This window comes from Ahaetulla prasina, chromosome 2 (genome assembly GCF_028640845.1).
Source record: "Ahaetulla prasina isolate Xishuangbanna chromosome 2, ASM2864084v1, whole genome shotgun sequence".
NCBI lineage: Eukaryota > Metazoa > Chordata > Lepidosauria > Squamata > Colubridae > Ahaetulla > Ahaetulla prasina.
The window spans coordinates 286,343,595-286,370,348 of record NC_080540.1 but is presented as its reverse complement, the minus strand read 5'-3'; the positions used below and the strand labels follow the sequence as shown (position 1 = coordinate 286,370,348).

The window sequence follows — 26,754 nt, the reverse complement described above, 5'->3', positions numbered from 1 at the left end:
TGACCACGCTCACCCAGTCACATTACCCCACCACCACCAAGCCACGCCCACAGAACCAGTAGTAACAAATTTTACATTTCACCACTGCAGTGAAGGTGTTTTTCACCCGAGGTGAATTAAAAGGCGGAGCATATAAAGTCCTGGGGGAGAGTTCAGCAAAGCCTAACCTAAATGTAGTATTCCCTACCTATACCTGCTTCTCCATCTTCATTCCCCCCACTCATACAGATAGTCCTCGGCTTACAAACACCATTGGGACCAGAATTTCTGTGGTTAAACAAGGTGGTTTTTAAGTGAATCATCTTTTTGCTACATTTGTTAAGTGAATCACTGCAGTTGTTAAGGGAGTCATACGATATATCAGGCTTCTTCCATTTACTTCGTCTGTTGGAAGCCAGTTGGGAAGATTGCAAATGGCAATCAGAATATGGACTACCAGAGGTGAAAGAGACCTTGGAGGTCTTCTAGTCCAACTCCTTGCTCAAGCAAGGGTCACTGTGGCTCAGACTGGTAAGACAGTTTGTTAGTAACAGCAGCTGCTTGCAGTTACTGCAGGTTCAAGCCCCACCAGGTCCAAGGTTGACTCAGCCTTCCATCCTTTATAAGGTAGGTAAAATGAGGACCCAGATTGTTGGGGGCAATAAGTTGACTTTGTATATAATATACAAATGGATGAAGACTATTGCTTGACATAATGTAAGCCGCCCTGAGTCTTCGGAGAAGGGCGGGATATAAATGCAAATAAATTAAAAAAAAGCAGGAGACCGTATACCAGGGGTGTCCAAACTTGGTCCCTTTAAGACTTTTGGACTTCAACTCCCAGAGTCCCTCAGCCAGCAAAGCTGGCTGAGGAACTCTGGGAGTTGAAGTCCAAAAGTCTTAAAGGGACCAAGTTTGGACACCCCTGCCGTATACCATTCTGGGCAAATGGCTGTCCAATCTCTTCTTAAAAACCTCCAATGTTGGAGTACCCACAACAATGCAAACATTGTAAAAAAAAAAAAAAAAGAAAAAGCCAGTTGCCTGATATTTTTTGATCATGTGACTGTTGGGGTGCTGCCACTGGCTATAAGTCACTTTTTTTTCAACGCTGTTGTGACTTTGAATGGTCATAAACAAATGGTTGTAAGTCAAGGACTACCTGTATGCATGTGGCAAGAGATCTATCCTGCCATCTGGCCGTCTTTAGAAACACTATCCTTTCCAGCTCTCAGATTAGCCTCTCTGCTGATTGGCTTCTAGAGCAGGGGTCTCCAACCTTGGCCGCTTTAAGCCTGGCGGACTTCAACTCCCAGAGTTGAAGGGGATTCTAGGAATTGAAGTCCGCCAGGCTTAAAGCGGCCAAGGTTGGAAACCCCTATTCTAAAGCCATGTTGGCCTAGTGGTTAGTATGCAGTATTGCAGACTAATTCACTGCTCACTGCCAGGAGATCGGTCCTGACCAGCTCATGCTCAACTCAGCCTTTTATCCTTCCGAGGTAGGTAAAAATGGGGACCCAGATTGTTGGAGGCAATACACTGACTCTGTAAATCACTTAGAGAGGGCTGTAAAGCACTATGAAGCAGTGTATAAGTCTAAGTGCTATTGCTATTGCTTCTAGCAATTCTTTTCTTACAGTGTTTGCTCACTCAAGAAACTTGACTAAATCCAGATTTGAAAAGAAATAACCGCTGGGTCAGGCAGTAAAAGCTGCTGTTCTTTCTTCTCATCCACTTAAGCTTAAGGGAAAGTGATGAAGCCATCAGGGCAGGTCAAGCGGGCTCATTATTTCTTTAAATCTGGGACCGCCAGCCTCTCCTTCGGCCTCTTTGTCCTTGAACCTGGATGGACCTCAACGTAAGTTGGTGAATCCCAACATACAAATGCACTTGAACTAGGCCTTTGTCACTGTCCTAGTTGTGTTTTTCTCTCCCTGGAGTGGAAACGGATCAGGAAAGGTCCACACAATGCACATGCGGTATGTGGAGAGAGGGAGGGAGGGAGGGAGGGAGAAAGAGAGAGAGATGATAACTAGATAGCTAGATGATAGATAGATAGATAGATAGATAGATAGATAGATAGATAGATAGATAGATAGATAGATAGACAGACAGATGATAGATAGATAGATAGATAGATAGATAGATAGATAGATAGATAGACAGACAGACAGATGATAGACAGATAGATGATAGACAGACAGATAGATGATAGATAGATAGATAGATAGATAGATAGATAGATAGATAGACAGACAGATGCTAGACAGATAGATAGATGATAGACAGACAGATAGATGATAGATAGATAGATAGATAGATAGATAGATAGATAGATAGATAGATAGATAGATAGATAGATATAGATAGAATAGAATAGAATAGAATAGAATAGAATAGAATAGAATAGAATAGAATTTTATTGGCCAAGTGTGATTGGACACACAAGGAATTTGTCTTGGTGCATATGCTCTCAGTGTACATAAAAGAAAAGATACGTTCATCAAGGTACAACATTTACAACACAATTGATGATCAATATATCAATATAAATCATAAGGATTGCCAGCAACAAGTTATAGTCATACAGTCATAAGTGGAAAGAGATTGGTGATGGGAACTATGAAACGATTAATAGTAGTGCAGATTCAGTAAATAGTCTGACAGTGTTGAGGGAATTATTTGTTTAGCAGAGTGATGGCCTTCGGGAAAAAACTGTTCTTGTGTCTAGTTGTTCTGGTGTGCAGTGCTCTGTAGCGTCGTTTTGAGGGTAGGAGTTGAAACAGTTTATGTCCAGGATGCGAGGGAGAGATAGACAGACAGACAGACAGACAGACAGATGATAGACAGATAGATAGATGATAGACAGACAGATAGATGATAGATAGATAGATAGATAGATAGATAGATAGATAGATAGATAGATAGATAGACAGACAGACAGATGATAGACAGATAGATAGATGATAGACAGACAGACAGATAGATGATAGATAGATAGATAGATAGATAGATAGATAGATAGATAGATAGATAGATAGATAGATAGACAGACAGACAGACAGATAGACAGACAGATAGACAGACAGGTAAGATAGGCAGGCAGGCAGGCATAGACCATTTAACAAGGAGGGGGGAGGAAGAGCAGGGGAGAGAGAGAGAGATGATAGCTAGATAGCTAGATGATAACTATATGAAAGTACACCCTCTGAGTTCTTTGTTTTATGTATCTTATAAATAGTAAATCTATGTAAAGGACATAGTAAAAATCATCCACTCCTTTGCCATTCTAAAAAGTAGGTAAATACAAGCTCAGATGAACAGCAAAACATGACATATCGCACACACCATGTTATTACTTATCTTGCAAAGAGAAAGCCAAAAGGGTGTACTCTCTTTTTCACAAGACTGTAAGTGCAAAAAATAATAATAATCCAATAGCAAAGGTTTATTTTATTTTCGCCACATTTAAAAGGCTAAGTGTAGAAGAAAAAGGTTAGATAGTGACTATATTCACCCCACATATTTAACAGGATTGACTAAAAAGCTCAAAAAGTTGATTTGCAAAAGACGCCAATGTTAATGCTAACCTTACTTTAGGTTCGCATGTTGCACAAATCCAATAAACCTGGTAAATTTATGCAGGAACCCAGCAGTGAGTTAATTCACTTTCTACATTATGGGTTCCTGAGTAAATACAGCTAATGTTCTCCAGCTTACTTCACCCGTTTTTGTTTTTTTTTAAAGCAACTTTTCCCAAACTTGATACCCTCCAGATGTGAGTTCAACTCTTAAAATCCTAATCAACAGCCCTGCTAGGTAAGAAATTCTGGAGATGAAATCTTACGATGGGAAGAGAGACCTCTGGCACATTTCAAAAGGGGCATCATTCCATTATCACCATTTTGAACTTCAAAATTTTTAGCAACGGGTTCTCTGCCTGGTTGCTGGGTGGGCATGGCCATGGTGGGCGTGGCCTAATCGGCTTCCTGCACCATGGGGGGGGGGCGTTTTTGCCCTCTCCAGGCTCTGGAGGCTTTTCTCGAGCCTCCAGGAGGCAAAAACGACCTCCCCAGGCTCCGGAGGCCAGAAACGGGCCTGTTTTTCTTCCCGAACTTCCAGTAGGCCCATTTTTCGCCCTCCCTGAACCTCTGCATGCGCCCTGTACTTACCTGCATTCAAAATGGGCCGCGTGGGGACTCCTGGGAAGGGTGGGGCAGGGTGGACGAGGCCAGCCAGGAGTAGGATTTGGGGGTTCTCCAAACTGCACGGAATCTTAGCTAGAGGTTCTCCAGAACCCCTGCGAACCCCCAGCAGCCAACTCCTGATTATCACTCCTCGTCTTTGACCTGTTGAGGTGGGCCAACCTCTTCTCTATTTGCAGCATCACACACCCCTCTCCTTGAAAGCTATCCTCACACAAAAAAACCAAAACAAAAGTTTCTTTTCCCCAGCAGCACCCCATTTTCACCATCTCTGCCCTGTTACCTCAATATTGGCTTCAACGACATCAGAATTTTTTTGGCAGGGGGGAGGTCTCCTTTGCTAACCAGCCATTATCAAAAGGATATCCTGTAAAATTAAGACCCGCTTGATAGCGCTGCCCACTGCTTCTCTGAAGAAGAAATGCTATAGAGTTAAAAACGAGCAGACTGGGTTGAGCTGACATTCAGCGGCCTCCTCTCGATTATGGAATTCGTGTTTATGCTGTTCTATTCAAGCTGTATTTAAAAGCAATCATTTTCTTTCAGTGGTTTTAAACACAGGCTTTCCCAAGTGGGCTGGAGTGCTTTCAGATCTCAAGAGGATAAACAGACTAGTTCTAAAGATCTTTTGCCTTCGTCTCCTGCTGGTTATCCTCAGAAAGGAGTGGAGCAGAAAAAGAAAATAAAGAGTTTTCAAATGCCCAGCATGTGCCAATTCAGGGATATCTTTTTATCCTGGTAACGGATGGCTGAGGGATATAATTCTAAATTACCAGGAATCGACTGAAAATCAAATAACCTCCTAGCTAACATTGGCTGGAAAAAGAATGCTTATGTCTCCAAAGTGTCTGAAATAGGAGTATCTGTTGATTTGGAAGACCTTGGTCCTCAACACTTTAAAGGTGGACTTGAAAACTTCTCCAGAAGCTGCCACAAATTGTAATTCTGTGGGTGTAGAAGAGGGGAGGTGCTGAATTCGTTGTTAAGCATTAGGCAAAGATAAAATCTCACTGGAGTCAAACTCAAGGTTTACACCTGCGTGGAAACTCTATGCCACAGTATGGAGGTAGATGGCCTTTTTTTTCCCCCTAAAAGATTTCATAATTTTTTGACTGGGGTATAGATAGTACTCATTTAATGTTGACAATTGGGACTGGTATCTAGGTCATTAAGTGAAGCAACAGCTAAGTGAGATGTCTATGGAGATTCTAGGTCAGCCAGGTCATGGTTGTCCCAAAGGTGCTTTTTTCAAGAGGCAACTGGACTTTCTGGTTTTTCTTTGAAGAAGTTTTGCTTCTCATCCAAGAAGGTTCTTCAGCTCTCTGAAGAAGCTGGAGACGTTTCTTGGATAAGAAGCAAAACGTCGTCAAAGAAAAACCAGAAAGTCCAGTTGCCTCTTGAAAAAACACCTGTTCTGTCCCCTCCTGGCCTCAGCCACGTGAGCTTGCTAAATGAGCCAGTAATTGAGTGCATGGCTGCTATCAGTCCTGGCAGGGAATCTGCAGCTGCCTGCCAAAGTCTCCCTTATCTTGGGGTTGCCGGGCAACCAGGAAGTCAGCAATCCAGGCCGAATGTTCAGCTCAATTCTCCACGAGTCAAAGAGTTCAGCTCACTTCTCCACAAGTCAAAGAGTTCAGCTCAATTTTTGCTTGTCACGGAGCAGAAGAGCAGCCAGGGCTGCTTTTATACTCTGTGGGCCTGCCCCACCCCTTCCTTTGTTGTAGCCACCTCTCGTATCTCCGAAACCTGGGATCTAGCCAGGCCTGGTTGCCATCAGCCGGGGAAGAGTCAGTGGATGGAGGCCTCATTATCTCCTCCACCTGGCCTGCCTCTGGTTCCTGGAGCTGAGCCAGAGGAGCCGACGCTCCAGAGGTAAGTCCTGATGGCCCATCCCCCTCACTTTCTGAGTCACTTTCTGGCAGGAGGCCCAGTTCGTGGGGGGGCACAGACACAACAGCACCTTTGGGACAGCTAAGTGAAATGACAACTGTGCTCATGATCTTATTTAGCGTTGTTTTGCTTTATAGACCTTTGAAAGTCATAAAGGTGAACATTGGTCATAATGTTACTTTTTCATCACTGTCACAACTGTGGATGGTTGGTAAAAAGGAACTCACTAACTGAGATCTATTCATATTTCTTACTGATTCAGATAGTAACCAGGTCCAATTCTGTGTAACTTTTCAAGTTCAGGTAAGCTTAATTAATTCAATTTCACTTAATAATTTATATCCAAATTAGCAAATAAGCTTATTATTTGTTTAAATTAGAGGTCTATGCTGGCTGGAGAATTCTGGGAGTTGAAGTCCATAAGTGGCCAAGTTTGGGGACCCCTGGTTTAAATATACTGCAGGTTAGTGCAGACAAAAGCCAGCTGTAGTTTCTGGCTTATTGTCCCTGACTAATAGCATGGTTAGAAAGACTGCTGTTATTTTTTTAAAGCATCTCTCTTCATAAATCTCATTTCCTTTCATCCCAATAAAGAGTTTACTAAATTGCATCCTAAATGGCTTGCAAACGCCAAAAAAAAAAAAAATCCAAGCAGCTCCTTCCTGCTTATGATAGCCATAAACCAATTTTTATCAAAACCTCTGTAACCATAAATGAATGTTCAGGGTTCTGTTAACCCTGTGCTGTTGGGTGCTAAAACTGGAACATATGTTAATCCAAGTGATATGTTCATTTGGGAGAATAAATTAAATTTGATGGTGGCTTTCAAGAAATGGTCTGAGATTACTTAATTAAAACGGAATTAAAAGTTAGTTGGAGCAGAGTCTTTGGGTGACCAGATGCAAAGAAAATGAAGAGGCCCCTGCAGTTTTTGAAGCCCTGGGCACATCTATCAGGAAATCAGAAACTCTTGTCCTCATTCCCACCTGCCAATCCCAGATGGGAACCCATGAAGAGGAACCAGACGGCATCTGAGTGTGTGCGGGATGTCAATTAACTGAAATCATTTGGGTAAAAATCTGGAGGGAAAACCAGTTGCCTTACCCTTTTGTCCAATTGTACAACCCAATAAATATTTCTAAGTTTGCATTACCGTATGCAAAAGTTATGCACGCGGAGATTGGCGACATATGGCCCACGTCTTTTAAGTACTCAGTAAAGCCTTTTGGAAGACACTGTCACGCTGAGCCAAGCTGCCTAGCTTTAATAAAGTTGTAATTTGTATAATATTGAATATCCAGCCCTCAAGGCTTAGCTCAGGCTTAGCTCTACTGTGGAAGAACATTGGGAGAAGAATGGATACTTGAACCAGGCCCTTTCACTCTTCAGAATTTTCTTATAATCCAAGAGAGAGCTGTTTAACCTGAATGATGCTTCTTTTGTAGCATTTTTGTCCAATTCGTGGCTCCCAGTTCAATGTTCTCTTCATAAACTGGTCTGAAAAGCTGGGGCACTTTCCCCAAATGCATCGGCAGCTATAGCTATAGTAATAATGCCTTTATAATTCTAGAACACATAAAAGATCTATCCTGAATCCTGTGCGAAGCAATACTTGGACATGAAGAAGAAAGGTGGATATTTACTACCGCAGAATGAATTCCAGCAAGTCTGTATCATTTTTTTATTTCACTTGGCTGCTAAACCAATTTTAAACTCCTTACCGAGTTGGTCAAGGGTGGAATAAAATAATATAGAAGTTTATGCCAAGTGACATTCTTTTGTGGGTTGAATATGCCTTCAACACATCCTGATGAACCTATTATGATATACCTTGCATTTAAGGGCATTAATAAGCCATACCAACATTATCTAGTTGGCTGCACTGACTGTAAGAGCGATTTTCCAGATTATCATATGAAATTCTTTCAAATGGAAAACAACAGGTACTGTGACATCCAACATTTGGGAGGGGGAGGGGTTCAAGGTTAAGAAGCACAGCTTGAATGCTTCTGGTTGGTTTTCAACTCAATCCCAGGTCTGGTTGGCCTCATAACCACACTAACTTGAATCTCAGGGAGCTCTGTCAACCAACTGGATCCCTCTTGCAGATCAAAGCTGGCTGAAGAATTCTGGGAGTTGAAGTCCACAAGTCTTAAAGTTGCCGAGCTTGGAGACCCCTGCTATAAGGATACACGCGCTACTTTATTGTAGTAAGGCGAATCACTGAAGAGCCAAGCTTCGTTCCTTATTACAACCACAGTTCACTCTTGACAAGAATATATAAAAGATGAGCTGAATCCTAAGGAGAACTAATTTTCAATCTGGAAACCTTCAGCAAGTCTACATCTTTCACTGTTTCCAGATAGCATAAAATACACCCTCTTGGGAAAGAATATTTGAGTTTCTGATGGGGGACAATTTTAAGAACTCCTGCATGAAAATGAAGTAAAACTATTTTAGAATGGCCTAGTCATCCAAAGAACTCAACCCAACATTTCTGATACTACAGAAATAATCATCTCAGAAAAGTAATTGGTTGTTTCACCCCATCTTAATACATTTAAAAATATGGAATATTATTATCCTGAAAAAAGTTACAGATAGTCTTTGACTTACAATGCTTCATTTAGTGACTGTTTGAAGTTACAATGGTGCTGAAAAAAGTGACTTATGACCATTTTTCATACTTATGACTGTTGCAGGGTCACATGATTTACATTCGGATGCTTGATAATGGATTCGCATTTATGATCGTTGCAGTGTCCAGGGATCATGTGATCACCGTTTGTGACCTTCTGACAAGCAAAGTCAATGGGGAAGCCGGGTTCACTTAACAACCGGGTTACTAATTTAAGAACTGCAGTGATTCACTTAAGAAATGTGGCAAAATTTGATTATTTATCTAATAACAGCGGCTAGAACAGTATTTGCACAAAACTGGAAAGCAGAAAAAATCCCGTTTAGAAGGAGAAATAATAAAGAAAATTTTAGAATGTGCAGAAATGAATAGTTTAACATTAAGAATAAAAGATAAAGAGGAATCGATGTATTTCAAGACATGGGGACTTTTTTATGATTGGTTAGAAAAGGAATATGAATAAAAAAATTAGAGATAAATTGGATAGGACAAAGGCAATTGAGAGAAAAGATTAAAAAGGAACAGATGACACCTGGGTAAATGGAAAAGGGGGAAGGAGGGGAAAAATGGAAAAAGTGTTATTATATAAATGCACATGAATGATGATATAGGTGTAATTACTAAACAAAAAAATTGAAATGAAGATGTATGTAAATAGAAAATTGGGGCTGCTCGAATATCATTTTGAAAAGACATTGAATTGAAAATGAAAACAATGGAGTAGAAATAGAGAGAGAAGTAGAGAGACGGATAGGAGAGGAGAAGAGAGGAAAGGAGAGAGAGGTATAGAAGAGAGGGAAAAGGAGAGGAAGAAAGGGAGGGGAAATTAGAGTAGGAGAGAGGGTTAGAAAGGGAGGAAGACGGGAGGAGTGGGGGAAGGAGAGAAGGGGAAGGAGAGGAGGAAAGAAGAAAGTAGAAAGGAATAGAAGAAGGAAAGGAAGAAGCAGAGGAAAGGTTGTTGTAAAATAAGAGAGAGGGAATGGTAGAAGAGCAACCCCAAATACATCCTAATTTTTTAGGATGAAGAATGAATTAATATAAAAGTCAACAGATAATATGTATGATTAATGATGGATAAGAGATTGTACATTTAAGTATGTTTATGAGAAATAAAAATAAACTTTTCTTAAAAAAAGAAATGTGGCAAGAAAAGTCATTAAATGGGGCAAAACTCACTTAACAAATTTCTCACTTAGCAACAGAAATGTTGGGCTCAGTTGTGGTCATAAGTCGAGGACTACCTGTATTTGATCTGATCTTAGAGATACATTTGATTTAGACACAATGCAAGGAGAGAATTCAAGAAAGTGCAGTTTCCAATTGATACAGGACCACCTTGGATAAAACAGACTCAAGTACATACATTTTCAATATTATTCTTCTAGAACAGGGGTGTCAAACTCAAGGCCTGGGGGCCGCATCCAACCCATGGGGTGCTTACAGTAGTGGCCAAAATTGTGGAAATCTTTGAAAAATGTATTGTCTAAAACTAGCTAATAACACCACTTTTTTATTGGAGTAGTACCATAAAATTATATATCAATGGAAAGACAATTTACCGTATATACTCGAGTATAAGCCGATCCGAATATAAGCCGAGGCACCTAATTTTACCACAAAAACTGGGAAAAACTATTGACTCGAGTATAAGCCGAGGGTGGGAAATGAGGCAGCTACTGGTCAATGTAAAAAATAAAGATAGAGCCAAGTAAAATAACATGAATATTTATTTGAACGAAAAACAATAAAAGTGCAAAAGGGGGAAGGAGGATTCCCAGCTTTAGAAAATTTAGAACTACGCCGCCTTTGGTATGACCTGAGCATAGCTCATAAAATTATCTGCTACAATGTACTTCCTATCAATGACTACTTCAGCTTCAACCACAACAATACACGAGAACACAATAGATTCAAACTTAAAAGTGAACCTCTCCAATCTAGATTGCAGAAAATGTGACTTCAGTAACAGAGTTGTTAATGCCTGGAATGTGCTACCTGACTCTGTGGTCTCTTCCCAAAATCCCCAAAGCCTTAACCAAAGACTATCTAGTATTGACCTCACCCCATTCCTAAGAGGTCTGTAAGGGGCGTGCATAAGAGCACCAGCGTGCCTACCGTCCCTGTCCTAATGTTCCCTTTAGTTGTATTCCTTTTATGTATTCAATTCATGCTTATATTTATATAATTATTTAATATGTATTTGACAAAATAAAATGAATGAATGAATGAATGAATAGAATAGAATAGAATAGAATTTTTATTGGCTAAGTGTGATTGGACACACAAGGAATGAATGAATGAATGAATGAGTGAGTGAGTTACTTCAACAACATTGTCTCACAGAAATTGACAATACAACTGCAAGCATGAAAATGAGTCCTCCTTTAGCTTCCAAGGGACCAGGGTGCCTCTGAAGGTCAGTGCTCTAAGCACTAAGAACCCAGCACAAATCTAAGCCTGTATGCACACCAATAGTGAAAATACCCTGCACAGTGTCTCTTGGCAGAGAAGGTTAATTTTCATAGACGTTGGGGTGGCTCTTTTTTTTTTTTTTTGGCAGGGCAATAAGGGTCTCTAATATCATTAAACCCAAGTGTGAGGAAAAAGACAGCAGCTAAAATGTTAAGGCCAGTTGTGTGACCTTCTCCAATACAGTTGGCCTGGCTGTTTGCCAAAACTTAAAACACCCTCCCATGCCCGTCCCCCTGCTAAAGCTTCTTTCTTAAAACAATTGTGGTCTTTGCCTTTCATTGTGCCAATCGACTTTAGAAGTCTGTGTGTGTGTGTGTGTGTGTGTGTGTGTGAGAGAGAGAGAGAGAGAGAGAGAGAGAGAGAGAGGGAGGGAGGGAGTGCAAAAGGGGGAAGGAGGATTCCCAGCTCTAAACAAAGGAAATCCCGGAATGCCAGCGAAGGCGGTGCTCATGTTCCTCCCCCCTTGCTCAAAAGCCCCAACTTGATATTGGAATTGGATGCCATTATATACCTGCTGAGGGGATAATTTGAATAACTTGAAAGATATAAAAGCTCTAAACATATTTGTTTAAAAATCTAAAATCTATACTTAAAATAAATGAATATAAAGTAATAAAGTTCTTTAAAGTTGTAATTCACTTTGCTGCTGAAAAGAAAAGAAGCTTAACACCTTAAATGGTATTTATTAACTGAAATATCATCAAATCAAATATATAATGAGGTATATTATAATGACCTTTGTTTTCAGAAAGAAGCATGATGGAAGTTTTTCAATAAAGGGGAAATATAGAAAAACTTAGTGTCATGCTCATATATCATCTTTACAGATGTTGTTAACACTATACTATGGCAGCATATGATGGTACAATGTTTCAATCAATTTCAGGATGAAAACTCATCAATGAGGAGGAGGAGTATAATTTATTAACCTTGTATGATATCAGTTTCTCAAGGACTCTAGAAGGACCCGAGGAAGAAATCTCTGCCCCCTCCCCACTTTCCCTTTCCAACCCAGCCTTCCAAGGGGGACTTTGAGGGGGGAATCTCTGCCCCCTCCCCACTTTCCCTTTCCAAGGCAGCCTTCCAAGAGGACCTCTCGAAAAGAGCGAAAGCTTTCTCCTGGCCGCTTTACCACCACCACACCTCCACGCCGGCCATGGCACGAGCTCAGATTGCCGGCTGGGGATGATGGGCGCTGCAGTGCGATCTCGGGAGAGACTAGGAGGGAAGAAAGAATGACTGTTTCCCCACACCCTAGGATTGGGGAAAACATTGACCCCCCCCTTAGTTGCGAGAGGAGGGTTGCGCTCAAAGCGGTCGCCCATCCATCAATCCATCCTTCCTTCCTTACTTCCATCCATCCATCCATCCTTTTTTTCCCCAGCGAGCGGTGCGTGTGTGACATGCAAGCAAGACGCCTCACGGGCGTGTGTGTGTGTGTTTGTGGTGGGGGTCTCGTCCCAGCCACCCACCCACTCGCTCCCTTTCCCTCTTCGGAGCGTGGGCTGTTCCCGTTCGCCCTGGCCTCCGTCCTCCGATCTCCTGCGCTGGGAGCGAGCGAGCGAGCCAGCGAACGGCTTCGGGCACCGCGGACTTTGGCAAGGAGGAAGGTGGGAGGGAAGCGGAGCTGCCGGCTGTGGGGGGGTTGAGGGGCGTGCAAGAGGAGCGAGCGTGGAAAGGCCTTTTTGTGTGTGTGCGTGTGTGTGCGCGCCTGTGTGCCCTAGGGAGGGAAGCGGAGCTGCCGGCTGTGTGGGGGTTGAGGCGTGCAAGAGGAGCGAGCGTGGAAAGGCCTTTTTGTGTGTGTGCGTGTGCGCGCCTGTGTGCCCTAGGGAGGGAAGGGGAGCGGCCGGCTGGGGGGGGGTTGGGGGGCGTGCAAGAGGGGTGAGCGTGGAAAGGCCTTTTTGTGTGTGTGTGCGCGCCTGTGTGCCCTAGGGAGGGAAGCGGAGCTGCCGGCTGTGTGAGGGGGTTGAGGGGCGTGGGTCCGCGCGGGCGGGCGGGGAGCCGCCAGCCTTCTCGGCTGAGGGAGGAGGGTTTCAACGGTGAAAGCGCCGGCCGAGAAGGCTGGCGGCTCCCGCCCGCCCGCTGACCTGTTAAGCCGGTCCCAATCCAGCCGAACGGTGAAAGCGGAGCAGCGCCGGCATGTCGCTTTCACCGCTCGCTGACTGGGACCGTGGGAGGGAAGCGAGCTGCCGGCTGTGGCGCCCGCCGAGCCGAGCCGCCGCCGCCGCCGCCTGGAAGAGGGAGGAGGTGACCTTCACGCTGGAGAGGGTGGGGATGGTGGGGTTGAGGGGCGGCAAGAGGAGCGAGCGTGAGGAAGAGGAGGAGGCGCGCCTCTTGCACGCCTCAACCCCCACACAGCCGGCAGCTCCGCTTCCTCCCTAGGGCACACAGGCGCGCACACACACGCACACACAAAAGGCCTTTCCACGCCGCTCCTCTTGCACGCCTCAACCCCCACACAGCCGGCAGCTCCGCCTCCCTAGGGCACACAGGCGCGCACACACGCACACACACACAAAAGGCCTTTCCACGCCGCTCCTCTTGCACGCCTCAACCCCCACAGCCGGCAGCTCCGCTTCCTCCCACCTTCCTCCTTGCCAAAGTCCGCGTGCCCGGTTGCTCGCTGGCTCGCCGCCGCTCCCAGCGCAGGAGATCGGAGGACGGAGGCCAGGGCGAACGGGAACACTGCACCACCAGGGCTTCCCGCGCCAATGCACAGCCCGCCAAGTTTGCGCCCGCCCGCTGACCTGTTAAGCCGGTCCCAATCCAGCCGAACGGTGAAAGCGGAGCAGCGCCGGCATGTCGCTTTCACCGCTCGGCTGGACTGGGACCGTGAGGGAAGCGGAGCTGCCGGCTGTGGCGCCCGCCGAGCCGAGCCGCCGCCGCCGCCTGGAAGAGGGAGGAGGTGACCTTCACGCGCGGAGAGGGTGGGGGATGGTGGGGTTGAGGGGCGTGCAAGGGGAGCGAGCGTGGGGGAAGAGGGGGGGGGGCGCTCCCCTTGCACGCCCCTCAACCCCCCCACACAGGCGGCAGCTCCGCTTCCTCCCTAGGGCACACAGGCGCGCACACACGCACACACAAAAGGCCTTTCCACGCCGCCTCTTGCACGCCTCAACCCCCACACAGCCGGCAGCTCCGCTTCCTCCCTAGGGCACACAGGCGCGCACACACGCACACACACAAAAGGCCTTTCCACGCCGCCTCTTGCACGCCTCAACCCCCACACAGCCGGCAGCTCCGCTTCCTCCCTAGGGCACACAGGCGCGCACACACGCACACACACAAAAGGCCTTTCCACGCCGCTCCTCTTGCACGCCTCAACCCCCACAGCCGGCAGCTCCGCTTCCTCCCACCTTCCTCCTTGCCAAAGTCCGCGGTGCCCGGTTGCTCGCTGGCTCGCCGCCGCCCCAGCGCAGGAGACCGGAGGACGGAGGCCAGGGCGAACGGGAACACTGCACCACCAGGGCTTCCCCGCGCCAATGCACAGCCCGCCAAGTTTGCGCCGTCCGCCCACCAGACACGGGAATGGGGGCCGGCCTGGGGGCGACAAATCTCGCGAGACCTCGGCGGGCCCGCTCCCGTCCTCCCATGGAGTCCGCTCGTACCCCTCCTGTGCGGGGTTCCCGAAGACGTAGACTCGAGTATAAGCCGAGGGGACGTTTTTCAGCACAAAAAACGTGCTGAAAAACTCGGCTTATACTCGAGTATATACGGTAATCAAGAATGTAATGCAATAACTTTTATGAAAGATTTGCTATTAGAATAGCAGTTACAGTATAAAGAAGAAAAGTGAAACACATAGAAAAAATGAGATATACAAAATTATCATGCCAGTTAATAATTAGTTGGGTAACCTTTAGCATGAATTACGGCCTTACAACGTCTTCCCATGGAGTGAACCAAGTCTTTTAGTTCTGCAGCTGTTATAATGTGAAACCAAGATTGAATGATTGCTTCTATTAATTGGGTTTTATTGCTGGGTCTCTTCTGACTAACGAGTTTCTTTAGTCAGTTCCATAGACTTTCAATCGGGTTAAGGTCTGGGTTATTCCCAGGTCATTCCAGCAGTGGAATAGGATTATCTTGAAACTCCAAAAAAAAAAAAAAAAGTGGTGTTATTAGCCATCAAATCTCAAAAATTCACTTTTCCCAAAAGGTTTCCACAATTTTGGTCACTACTGTAGATATGGCCCGCGGGACTGCCCTGGAAATAGCAAAGGACCAGCCCGCGGTATCTCTACCAGTGAAAATGGAGCTTGGGAGAGCCCTCCCGATCTCTGTTTTCATTGGCAGTGGGTGGCAGGAAGCCATTGCAGCCAAAAACGGAACTCAGGAGCCCATTTTCATTGGCAAAGCGCTCAGGCCACCACAGGGCACGCTCAACACAAGTGACATCAAGCTGGCCACGCCCCCCAATGTCAAACACAACCCTGATGCGGCCCTCAATGAACTCGAGTTTGACACTCCTGTTCTAGAACGTATTAAGAAAAGGAAGTCTATCACCACCCAACACACTCCATTACCTGTCTCGGCTGTTCAATCACTCGTTGGGGGTCAGATTTCACTTTGTTGTTAGGATGGTTCGTGACTTTGGTAACAGGCTGTTTAAAAATAGAAGCTGTTTGTCTGATTGGCAACGTTGTGTTTAAATCTGGTTTACCCTGTATTGGACAGGAAGGAGAGAAAAAATAATCATATATTACCTTAGGTTGATATACCAACCTGGTCGGTATGAAAAGTCAGTACTTGATCAAAATGATAAGATCCCAATATTTTTTCGAGCAGAACATGAAATGTCTCGTTAATTAGTTCAACAAAAGTTTGGATGTTATGGACTGGTTTATATTTGTATAATACATAATTCCTCAAAGCCTGGGATCTCTGCTTATAATGCCAAGAAAGTTTAAAAAAAAAACATTCTTGATCCTCAAGCCAAATTATTTCAAAATGGCAAAAAAAGAGAGGTTATTTTAATATTTGTCAGACTTCTAGAAATCTCCACAGCGTGAAAACTTTCTCTGCAACAAAAAATTGCATCATTCTGATGCAGAGATACTGTTGATCCAAAGCTTCTTTGAATGTTTTCGAGACAGAAAATAATCCACCCTTCCTGTTTTGAGAGGTTATTTTCAAGGATTGTCTAAAAAGTGGAGAAATGTGTTTATAAAACCAGTGTGAAATGAGGTCAATCAAAGATGGAGAAGACAAAAGAACGATGTGGTTTGTCACACGGCTGAATTCATTGACCTCGGATCAAGTGACATCTCTAAGTTAAATTAGAAAAACTGGACCAGAGCAACATCTGAAGAGAAACACTAGAGCAGTGGTTCTCAACCTTTATAGTGTTGCGACCCCTTTAATACAATTCCCCACGATGTGGCGACCCCAACCATAAAATTATTTTCGTTTTGAATTTATCGCGCCTGAAGCCATATTGGCTAGAGATCTGAACTGCTTGCGATTGCCTTGAGGACGGAGACATTAAAGCGGAGACTCCTCCCCTATTAAGTTTATCGCGCCTGAAGCCAGATTAGGCTAGCGATTGGGAGTGATTGCAGCTGGCTTCAGAGGGAGACATCAGAGCAAAGATTTCTCTCTTTTTTAATTCATTGCGCCTGAAGCCGAATTCGGCTAGCGATTTGAAGAGCCTGCAGCTGGCTTGTGGAGACAACCATCGGAGCGCGATTCTTTGACTCGCAAGTATACTTCCCATATTTCCGATGGTCTTAGGCGACCCCTGGCAAATCTTCATTCGACCCCCAATGGAGTCGCGACTCACAGGTTGAGAACCGCTGCACTAGAGAGTGCCATCAAGAGAAGAGAATATTGGTAGCTCAGGGTTGAATTGTGGGTTCTTGCTGCTCAACAGAGCCTTTAAAAGCATTTTTTTACAACCTCTTCAGCCAAAGAAGTTATAGAAATAATGCTTTTAAAAATAAAAATAAAAGTTGGCCACGCCCACCCAGTCACATTACACCCCCCACCAAGCCACGCCCACAGAACTGGTAGTAACAAATTTTACATTTCACCACGAATTTGACACCTCTGTCCTACACAGTATAGTAGCATTAAACTATTATTATTTTTTTGTTTACATTTATACCCCGCCCTTCTCCAAAGACTCAGGGCGGCCCCAACAATCTGGGTCCTCATTTTACCTACCTTATAAAGGGTGGAAGGCTGAGTCAACCTTGGGCCGGGCTCGAACCTGCAGTAATTGCAGGCTCTGTGTTTTTTAATAACAGGCTTCTCTATTGCCTGAGCTATCCCGGCAATAGTAAACTACTATTGTAGTTTACCCAGTTTGAAGGTGTTCCATAAACCGCTGTGGATTTTGCATCTGTTCATTTTGCAACTGCTTAAAATTTCCGCTACCGGTTCTGCAGAACCTGTCAAAACCTGCTGGATTTCATCCCTGGTTCAAAGACCTGTCCCCTTTGTCTGTCATAATGCACATAAAATGGGATGAGGCTTCATTTATGCAGCCACCATCAGGAGTGAAATTCAGCCGGTTCTATCCAGCTCGGCGAACCTACAGCAGCAGCTGCGGGAGGCTCCGCCCACCCGGACAGACATCATGATGTTGCTTTTTTGTGATAATTTTAAGCCTCTGCACATGCGCAGAAGGCTTTGCGCATGTGCGGATGCCACCGCGCACGAGCAAAGCAAGCGGGCGGACATTTGCGAACCTGTAGGGAAGGTAAGTGAATTTCACCCCTGGCCACCATGTAAACTTCTTTGATCTTCCCTCTGACCCCCCACAGTACATCTTTCTCCTAAAGAAAATTTTTGCTTTGTTTTCTTCTAGAGAAAGTTTTGCTCTGTTAGCATCAAACTCCAATCTCCACATCATTCTCCTACTCTGTAAACCTAATAAATCTATGGCAGAAATGGTCAGTTTTACACAAAAGGTTTTTCCAAGAGTCTCAAACCATACAGGAGAATCAAACTCCCTCACAAAAAATGGACATGTGTAATAGGAAAACAAAGCCAAGACTTTCACTTGTATTTTCAGAATAACAGAATTGGAAAGGACCTCAGAGGTCTTCTAGTCCAACCCCCTGCTCAGGCAGGAAAGCCTACACCATTTCAGAAAAATGTGTTGTCCAATCTCTTCTTAAAATGCTCCAGTGATGAAGGACCCACAACTTCTGGAGGCAAGTCATTCCACTGATTAATCGTTCTGTCAGGAAATTCTGATTTAGTTCTAAATTGGATTTCTCCTTGGTTAGTTTCCACCCATTGCTTCTTGTTCTGCCTTCAGGTGCTTTGGAGAATAGCTTGACCCCCTCTTCTTTGGGGCAGCCCCTGCGATATTGGAAGACTGCTATCATGTCACCCTTAGTCCTTCTTTTTTTTCTTCTATTCAATCATGTCCAAATTCGCAGAAACTGCCTGGACAAATCCCTGCAGCTTTCTTAGCAAGTTTTTCAGAAATGGTTTGCCATTGGCCTCTTTCTTAGGGGTGAAAGAAAATGACTTAACTCTCACGGTCTCCCAGTTTCTAGCTAGATGCTTAATGAATATGTACCAGTTTTCAAATTATTTCCCATTTGGCATTCTCCTTGTTAAACCTCCTTATTTTATCACCCTTTAATACTGCTTTAAAATCCGCACCCGCTCCTATCCTTGATCAAGGTAAATGCAAAGTTATCAAGGGAATTATTAAAAACGGTAAACAGATGTTGCCTTTCCCTTTTGATTTCAAAGGTTTTGCAACGAACGTATAGCCTGCTTGCAAGCAAACCTTGTTTTGATTGAGTGAATCGTTCCGTAATTTCTGTTTGTTCTTCTGCAATTTACTTGGCATCATCTTCCCTGTCCTGAAGTCGAAACTGCTGAGGTCAACCGTGTTCCCCAAGTATCTGGCCAACTGGGGTTTGCTTCGGAACTTCTTCCCACTTGGACTGCAAGATTGATAGAAGAAAAGGGGAAAAAAATGCTTTATTATTCAAGGCAAGGACTCCTTTTTAGACCACTAAATAAATGGGGAGATGTAATGGCACCAAAGAGTTACAAGCAACATTCAAGATGCTATTCAGGTGTAGATAGCTTGGGGATAGACCAAGGATGAGCAGCCGTGGCCCCTTTATGGCTTGTGGACTTCAACTCCCAGAATTCCCGAGCCAGATATGCTTTCTGGGTCCATCTTTTGAATATTCTCGCTCTTCCATTGCACAATTGCTCAGGTTTATTATTCTGATATGTAGTGGCCCTTTTCTCACAGTGAACAAATTGTTGAATTGGAACAGGAGAAATTCAGGCTCAACTTTAATTCCACTCAGCTAAGGACTTTAGACAATGGATTTTACATGAACTTACCAGTTCAGATATACTGTGTGTATCTTTCTATATTCGTAAATCTACAAGAGCTCCTTTATTCATGTTTCTACATTACTCAGTGTCTTTTTGCTCAGTTATGGTGAACTTAAAGGTATGACTTCAAGGCGGAATCAATAGCCTGACTAGGTGGCTCAGTGGCTAAGACACTGAGCTTGTCGATCAGAAAGGTTGGCAGTTTGATGATTCAAATCCCTAGTACAGTTCTCCTATGTGAGCAGGGGGTTGGACTAGATGACCACCAAGGTCCCTTCCAACTCTGTTACTGTTACCTCAAAAAATGAATTGGGGCAAGAACGATTCAACCTGACACTCCTCCTCAAAACCTCAGCACCAAATCTAAGCCACTTATCTATTATTAAACCAACTGACATGACAAGCTAATTCTACTAAAAGGAACTCTGGGCAACCATATACACTTGCTAAATAAATAAATACTTCATGGCATCAAAACATGCTTACATGGAACAGCCTAAGGAAACTTTTGGAAGGACATTTTCATTTTTTAATAAAATCTTCAACATCCCTGAAAGAGTTTCTAAAGCAGGGGTCTCCAACCAGCCTGCAAAGCTGGCTGAGGAATTCTGGGAGTTGAAGTCCACAAGTCTTAAAGTTGTCAAGGTTGGAGACCCCTGTTCTAAAGCAAGGCAACTTAACAGTTTACAAAAGGCTCTTTTTAAAAAAACACAATTCAGGGATGGGATGTTGGAAAATATTGAGCCGGTTGAAGGCTTATTTTGAGGGATCCTTGGGAGGGATCTTTGAGCTTGGTTGGTTGCCAAGTTAGCGTCATGAAACATCTGCAAGAAAACAGCCAAGCTCAGAGGGCATCAAGGACCATTTCATTTCAACCCTGAGCTACAGATATTCTCCTTGAGAGTTTATTCTCTCTGGCTGCGGCTCTGGAGCTTTGCAAAGCTATATAAAATTACAAAATACAGTCAGAATGAAAGTAGCTAGACTTCAGAACAGACATTTCGAAACTAAACTGCACCAGCAAGTTTCGAACACGCGTTTATTCAAATCTAAAGCTAACCTGACATTTTTCCCCAGACCTCTGACTAAAACAGGATTGTGTTAACAGGTTTCCTGTAAAGTTGTATTTTTTCTTTCTTCTTAAAGCACAGAGGCCAAAAAGAGAGACTTTTCTTTGAGTCATGCTTGACTTCTGATGACTTCATCAGCACAGCCTTGAAGGTTTTCTGGCAACCCTCCAAACCTCTTTCCATCCTCCGCTTCTGCCATTTTCTTCCACTTCCTTTTCTTGTTTACAAATCCCTTAGAATTCCTTAGTCTGCCATCTAAGCATTAACCAGGAACAATCCCATTTAGCTTTTGTGTGGTGCGGTGGCCTAGAGGTGGACCTCTCGCCTCACAATCAGGAGGCTGTGAGTTCGATCCTAGGTAGAGGCAGATATTTCTCTCTCTGGACAGACTGAGGATATATTTGCTGAACAAAACTCCGCACTGGCGACAGGAAGGGCATCCGGCCATTAAAACACTCTGCTAGCTTCATTCAGTTGCCCAAACTCCACCCCGCAAGGGATTATGGGGTCGCTAAATGAAGATGATGAATCCTGTTTAGCTTTTATAAAAAGGTAAAGGTAAAAGTTCCCCTCACACATACGTGCTAGTCGTTGCCGACTCTAGGGGGCAGTGCTCATCTCCATTTCAAAGCCGAAGAGCCAGCGCTGTCCGAAGATGTCTCTGTGATCACGTGGCCGGCATGACTCAACACCAAAGGCGCACGGAACGCTGTTACCTTCCCATCAAAGGTGGTCCCTATTTTTTCTACTTGCATTTTTACGTGCTTTCGAAACTGCTAGGTTGGCAGAAGCTGGGACAAGTAACAGGAGCTCACCCCGTTACATGGCAGCACTAGGGATTCGAACCGCCGAGCTGCTGACCTTTCGATCGACAAGCTCAACGTCCTAGCCCCTGACCCACCGCGTCCCTTATAGCTTTTATAGGATCAGCCAGAATCAAATAAGTAGATCCTCCTCCCCTGCATTTTCACATAGGTGCAAGCTTCATTTTTGGGGGGAGGGGGGGTGGGGGTGAGATCAGCCAAGTTTGCCAACAGAGCATTGGAATGGATTAAAAGCCTAACTGCATTTCCTTTTAGTTTGCACATGTCAATTAATTTCCAGCTGTTTTCATAGCCTTTTTGGCTCTGATCAAACCTACCACGTAGTCTTCAACAGGTATCTCCTAAGGGAATACACTGGGGGGGGGGAATTCTGGGCGGGGGGAGGGTTGAAGTCCACATGACTTAAAGTTGCCAAGATTCATCTAATCTCACCTTAGGAAGAGATACTTTGCAAATGATCATTTCATCCCCAGACTTCAAGAAAAGTTCTGTTGTTTCTAAGATGCATTGACAAGCTACCATTTCTGTCTTCACAATCCAAGCATGCACAACTTTGTCAAGTTTACTCCAGTGTTTAAAATATAGATATTGTGAAACCCATCCAGCTTCCATAAAGCATAGGACGACAATCTGAGCATCTTCTCCTATTAATCTTCCTTAGAAGATTTAGACCTTAGACCTCCAAGGTAAAAGATTATTCTCAGTTTCTGTCTCTTATTCCCTGAGCTGCTACAATAAACCGTGCTGTATAATGCTACCTTTAAAAAGGGCTCAGGAAGATCCCTGAGCACAAAATGCACACACACACCCCAGAAGGAAAAGGGCAAGGCAGATGAATGGGATGGGATGGGATGGGATCAGGGGTGAAATGCTACCGGTTTGGACCAGTTCAGCTGAACCGGTAATGATGGCAGCATGAGGCTCCGCCCACCCATCTGGTCATTACTTCCTGGTTTTAACCAGGAAGTAACCTGTTTTTTACCCTCTGCGCATGCGGAGAACGGTTTGCGCATGCGCAGAGGGTCCATGTATGCATGTGATGCATGTGTGGCGCATTCACTTTCCAAATGGTAGGAAAGGTAAGTAGATTTCACCCCGGGATGGGATGGGATGGGATGGGATGGGATGGGGTGCGGTGCGATGCGATGCGATGCGATGCGATGCGATGCGATGCGATGCGATGCGATGGAACGGAACGGAACGGAACGGAACAGAACAGAACAGAACAGAATTCTTTTTTGGCCAAGTATGCTTAGACACACAAGGAATTTACCTCCTGTGCAGAAGCTCTCAGTGTACACAGGCAAAGCAACAATGTAATAATAATAACCATCATCATAATAATACCAATAGGAGGAGGAGTAAGAAGGATAATAAAAAGGATAAATAGCAATGGTGCAGTCACACTACTTGGGTAAATACACATAGACAATAGTCAGCACTGTGAGACCTAAATGTTCACCAGTTTGACTGGTTGATTGTTCTCACTGTCAGGAAAGGTCTCCTTAAATCTAGATTGGATCTCTCTTTGCTAAAGCTTCCATCTGTTGCTTCTTGTCTTGCCTGCAGGTGCTTTGGAAAATAGGTTGACCCTCCCTCTTCTTTGTGGCAACCCCTCAAATATTGGAAGAAAGCTATCATGTCGCTCCTACTCCTTCTCTTAGCTAGACTAGACATACTTAGTTCCCTCAACCGTTCTTCATCTATTTTAGCCTCCAGCCACCTAATCACCTTTGCCACTCTTCTCTGCACTCTTTTTAGGGTTTCAACCAGGAGTGAAATGTAAAATTTGTTACTACCGGTTCTGTGGGTGTGGCTTGGTAGGGGGGTAATGTGATGGTGGGTGTGGCCAATTTTTTTTTTTACTTTTAAAAGCATTTTTTCTACAACTCTTGGCCAAAGAGGTTGTAGAAAAAATGCTTTTAAAAGGCTCCTCTCATGATCCCAGCTGAGTTGCCTAATCATCAGAGGCTTTTCTTTTCTTTTAAAACCATTTTTTTTCCTCAGCTGGGATCGCCAGAGGAGCCTTTTACAATGATAAAACCATAAAAAACCCACATTTAAAATATGTTAGGCCAGCCCTGCATGATAGAACAAGAAAGTCTTCAGCTCGCGTCGAAAGGTCCGGAGGTCGGGAAGTTGACATATCCCCGGAGGCAGCTCATTCCAGAGGGCAAGAGCCCCCATGGAGAAGGCCCTCCCCCTGGGCATTGCCAATCAAAATTGTTTGTGTTATGTATCTTTAAATATTTTGGCGGGAAACAAGCACGTTGCTGATTGGTTGAAGCCGCCGGTTAAACAGTATATAAGGAGAGGTTTTTCCCCAGCCAGGTTGCTGGGTTCACCCTATATTAAAGAGCTGTTGTCACTACCCTGGTCTCCAGCCTCGTTACTTCCCGAACTTAACACTGGCGACGAAGGTGGGATTTCGAGGTTAAGGAGCACCAGAACCGAGCTGAAGCACGGAAGAACCGAACCCAGCAAACCTAGGGCAGAAACGCGGGGATGGCCAGTTACACTCCGCCCGCACCGTTTGACCCAGCCAGAGAGAAATGGGGAACGTACATGACCCGTTTCGAGAGCTTCCTAGAAGCCAACGAACTGCAAGGAGTTCCAGACAACCGCAAAAGGGCATACTTCTTGAGCCACTGCGGTCCCGAGGTCATCGACATCGCGGAAGCCCTGGCAGAGCCAACGCCGGTACAATCGGTATCGTGGCAAACTCTGCAAACCCTGCTTAAAAACCATTTCGCGCCAACGCCGTCCAAATACGTGCGGCGTTTTGAATTTGGTGAGCGCAGGCAGCTGGAGGGCGAATCCATCAGCGACTACATGGCCGCCCTGCGGAAAGCCTCCAAAGACTGTGGGTACCGAGACCTGGACGAGGCGCTGCTAGAGCAACTTATCCGTGGGGTCAGAGACATGCGTTTGCGGAGGCGGCTGCTATCAAAAAGCAATCTAACGCTGGCAAACGCCCTGGACGAAGCCAGAGCGCATGAAATGTCCACCCAAGCGGCGGAGACCCTGCAAAAGCCACTCACACCGAAGGCGAGCACAAAGTCAACCCCGGTGCACCAAGAAGAGATCCAAACCGAATCCGACGGTGAGGATGAGGAAGGGGTTTGTCGAACCGAGAAACGCGACAAAGAAGACCGGGATGAATGCGGAAGTTGCGGAGGTCAACACCAGCGCCAACACTGCAAGTTCAAGGGCGCTACATGTCGGCGGTGCGAGAAGAAGGGGCACCTAGCTCAAGTCTGTCGAGCTCCCCAACCTTCCCGCCGAAAATTCAAATCAGCCAATCAGAGCGCGGGATCAGCAAGGCGACCTGTGATTGGCTCAAACAAAAAAGGCGCGAACTCGAATCAAACGACTGTGATCATAGGCCGCGCCACAACCCGGGTGGAGAAGAAAATCTTCACCAATCCCAAAATAGAAGGAGTACGGTGCCGACTCGAAGTGGACACCGGGTCAGCGATCACCATCATGTCCTGGGACACTTTGGCAAAGGCGTTGCCATCAGTCGCGAAGCGCCACCTGCAAACTCAACGGCTACGAGTCCACGATTACCAAGGGAATCGCATCCCTGTTCGAGGGACCACCTCTGTCCGAGTCGAGTACGGACCACACAAGAAGACCCTGCCCATCACGATCGTCGAAGGGACCCTGCCTAGTTTGTTGGGACTAGACTGGTTTCGTGCACTGGGCATGGGAGTGACTGGCATCTACAGAAGTGACTGTAACCTGAAAGACATACTCATGAACGAGTTCGAAGATGTCTTCAAGGACTGCCTGGGCAAGTACAAGGGGACCCCTATTTCCTTCAACTTAGATCCCAGGTAGCCCCATTAGGTAAAAGGCAAGGAGAGTCCCTTTTGCCCTTAAACCTAAGATTGACAAGGAGCTAGATAAGCTCATAAATCAGGGGATTCTGGTGCCAGTCGATCACGCAAAGTGGGAGACACCAATCGTCACCCCAGTAAAACCAGATGGGTCAGTTAGAATCTGCGCTGACTACAAGGCGACGTTAAACAAAGCCTTACAGAAAAGCGCTTACCCGGTTCCCGTGGTGCAACACTTGCTGCACTCTTTGGGGCAAGGGCAAGTCTTTGCAAAGTTAGACTTGGCTCAAGCCTATCAACAACTGCCCGTAGACGCCAACACAGCCGAAGCCCAAACGATTGTAACTCACAGAGGTGCTTTCAAGTGTACCCGATTACAATTTGGGGTGAGTGTGGCACCGGGGCTGTTCCAAAATTTAATGGAACGACTTCTGCAAGGGCTCCCAGGGTAGTCCTACTGATGATGTATTGATATCAGCGAAAATCTAGATGAATTGGGGAGCGTTGAGAAAAGTTCTGGGCATTTTCCGTCAGCCGGACTAAAGGTTAAAGTGAACAAATGCCAGATAGGGGTAGAATCCGAGTTCTTGGGCTACCGAATAGACAAGAAAGGAATTCACCCCACTGAGAGCAAGGTCAAGGCAATCAGAAAGGCTCCAGCGCCCAAAAACAAAACAGAGCTACAGGCATTCCTGGGGCTAGTGAATTTTTACGCGGTCTTTTTAAAAAACAAGGCGACCATTGCTGAGCCGCTGCATAAGCTGCTGGGAAAGAATACTGTTTGGTCTTGGGGAAAGTCGGAAGCTAGGGCTTTCGAAGCAGTAAAAAACCTACTCTCGAGCGATAGCCTACTGATCCAGTATCATAGCTCATTGCCATTATTACTGGTTTGCGATGCCTCCCCTTACGGGGTGGGGGCTGTGCTCAGCCACAGACTTCCAAACGGCACAGAAGCCCCTATAGCCTTTTACTCCAGAACGATGTCCTCCTCAGAGAGGAACTATAGCCAGCTGGATAAGGAAGCGCTAGCAATTGTGTCGGGGTAAAAAAGTTTCACGAATACGTTTTCGGGAGAGACTTTGAAATTGTTACTGACCATAGACCGTTGTTAGGGATACTGGCTGGCGACCGCCCAACGCCTGTGGCACTTTCGCCACGATTGACCCGATGGACTATCTTCTTAGCCGCTTATTCCTACAAGCTGCAGCATCGACCGGGAAAAGAAGTGGGGCATGCGGACGCTTAAGCAGATGCCCACTACCAGGGCGATCAAGACCCCACCCGGGACGCCCATCCTGCTAATTGACTCTTTGACTCTGGCCCAGTCACATCTAAGGAAGTGGCTCGGCATCATACCGACATTACTTTGAGGACTGTACCGGTTGGGTACAAAGAGGGTGGCCCGCCGGACGAGCGTTTTAAGGAATTTGTAAAAAAACGTGGGGAACTCTCGGCTCAAGGGGGGTGCCTGCTATGGGGCGATCGAGTGGTGATTCCGGAGAAATTGAGGGAAAGGGT

At 45.3% G+C, this 26,754-nt stretch overlaps 1 protein-coding gene across 1 annotated transcript in view; it reads right to left on the bottom strand.

The window, feature by feature from the left end:
- The window catches only part of MBD2 (methyl-CpG binding domain protein 2), an 81,840-nt gene that overhangs the window by 32,531 nt on the left and 22,555 nt on the right, over positions 1–26,754 (bottom strand). The window contains exons 2-3 of the mRNA XM_058170747.1: positions 18,932–19,091; positions 15,708–15,845 (exon numbers count right to left, since the gene is read on the bottom strand). Coding sequence (XP_058026730.1) covers positions 15,708–15,845; positions 18,932–19,091 — 298 coding nt within the window. The remainder of the gene's footprint in view (positions 1–15,707; positions 15,846–18,931; positions 19,092–26,754) is intronic.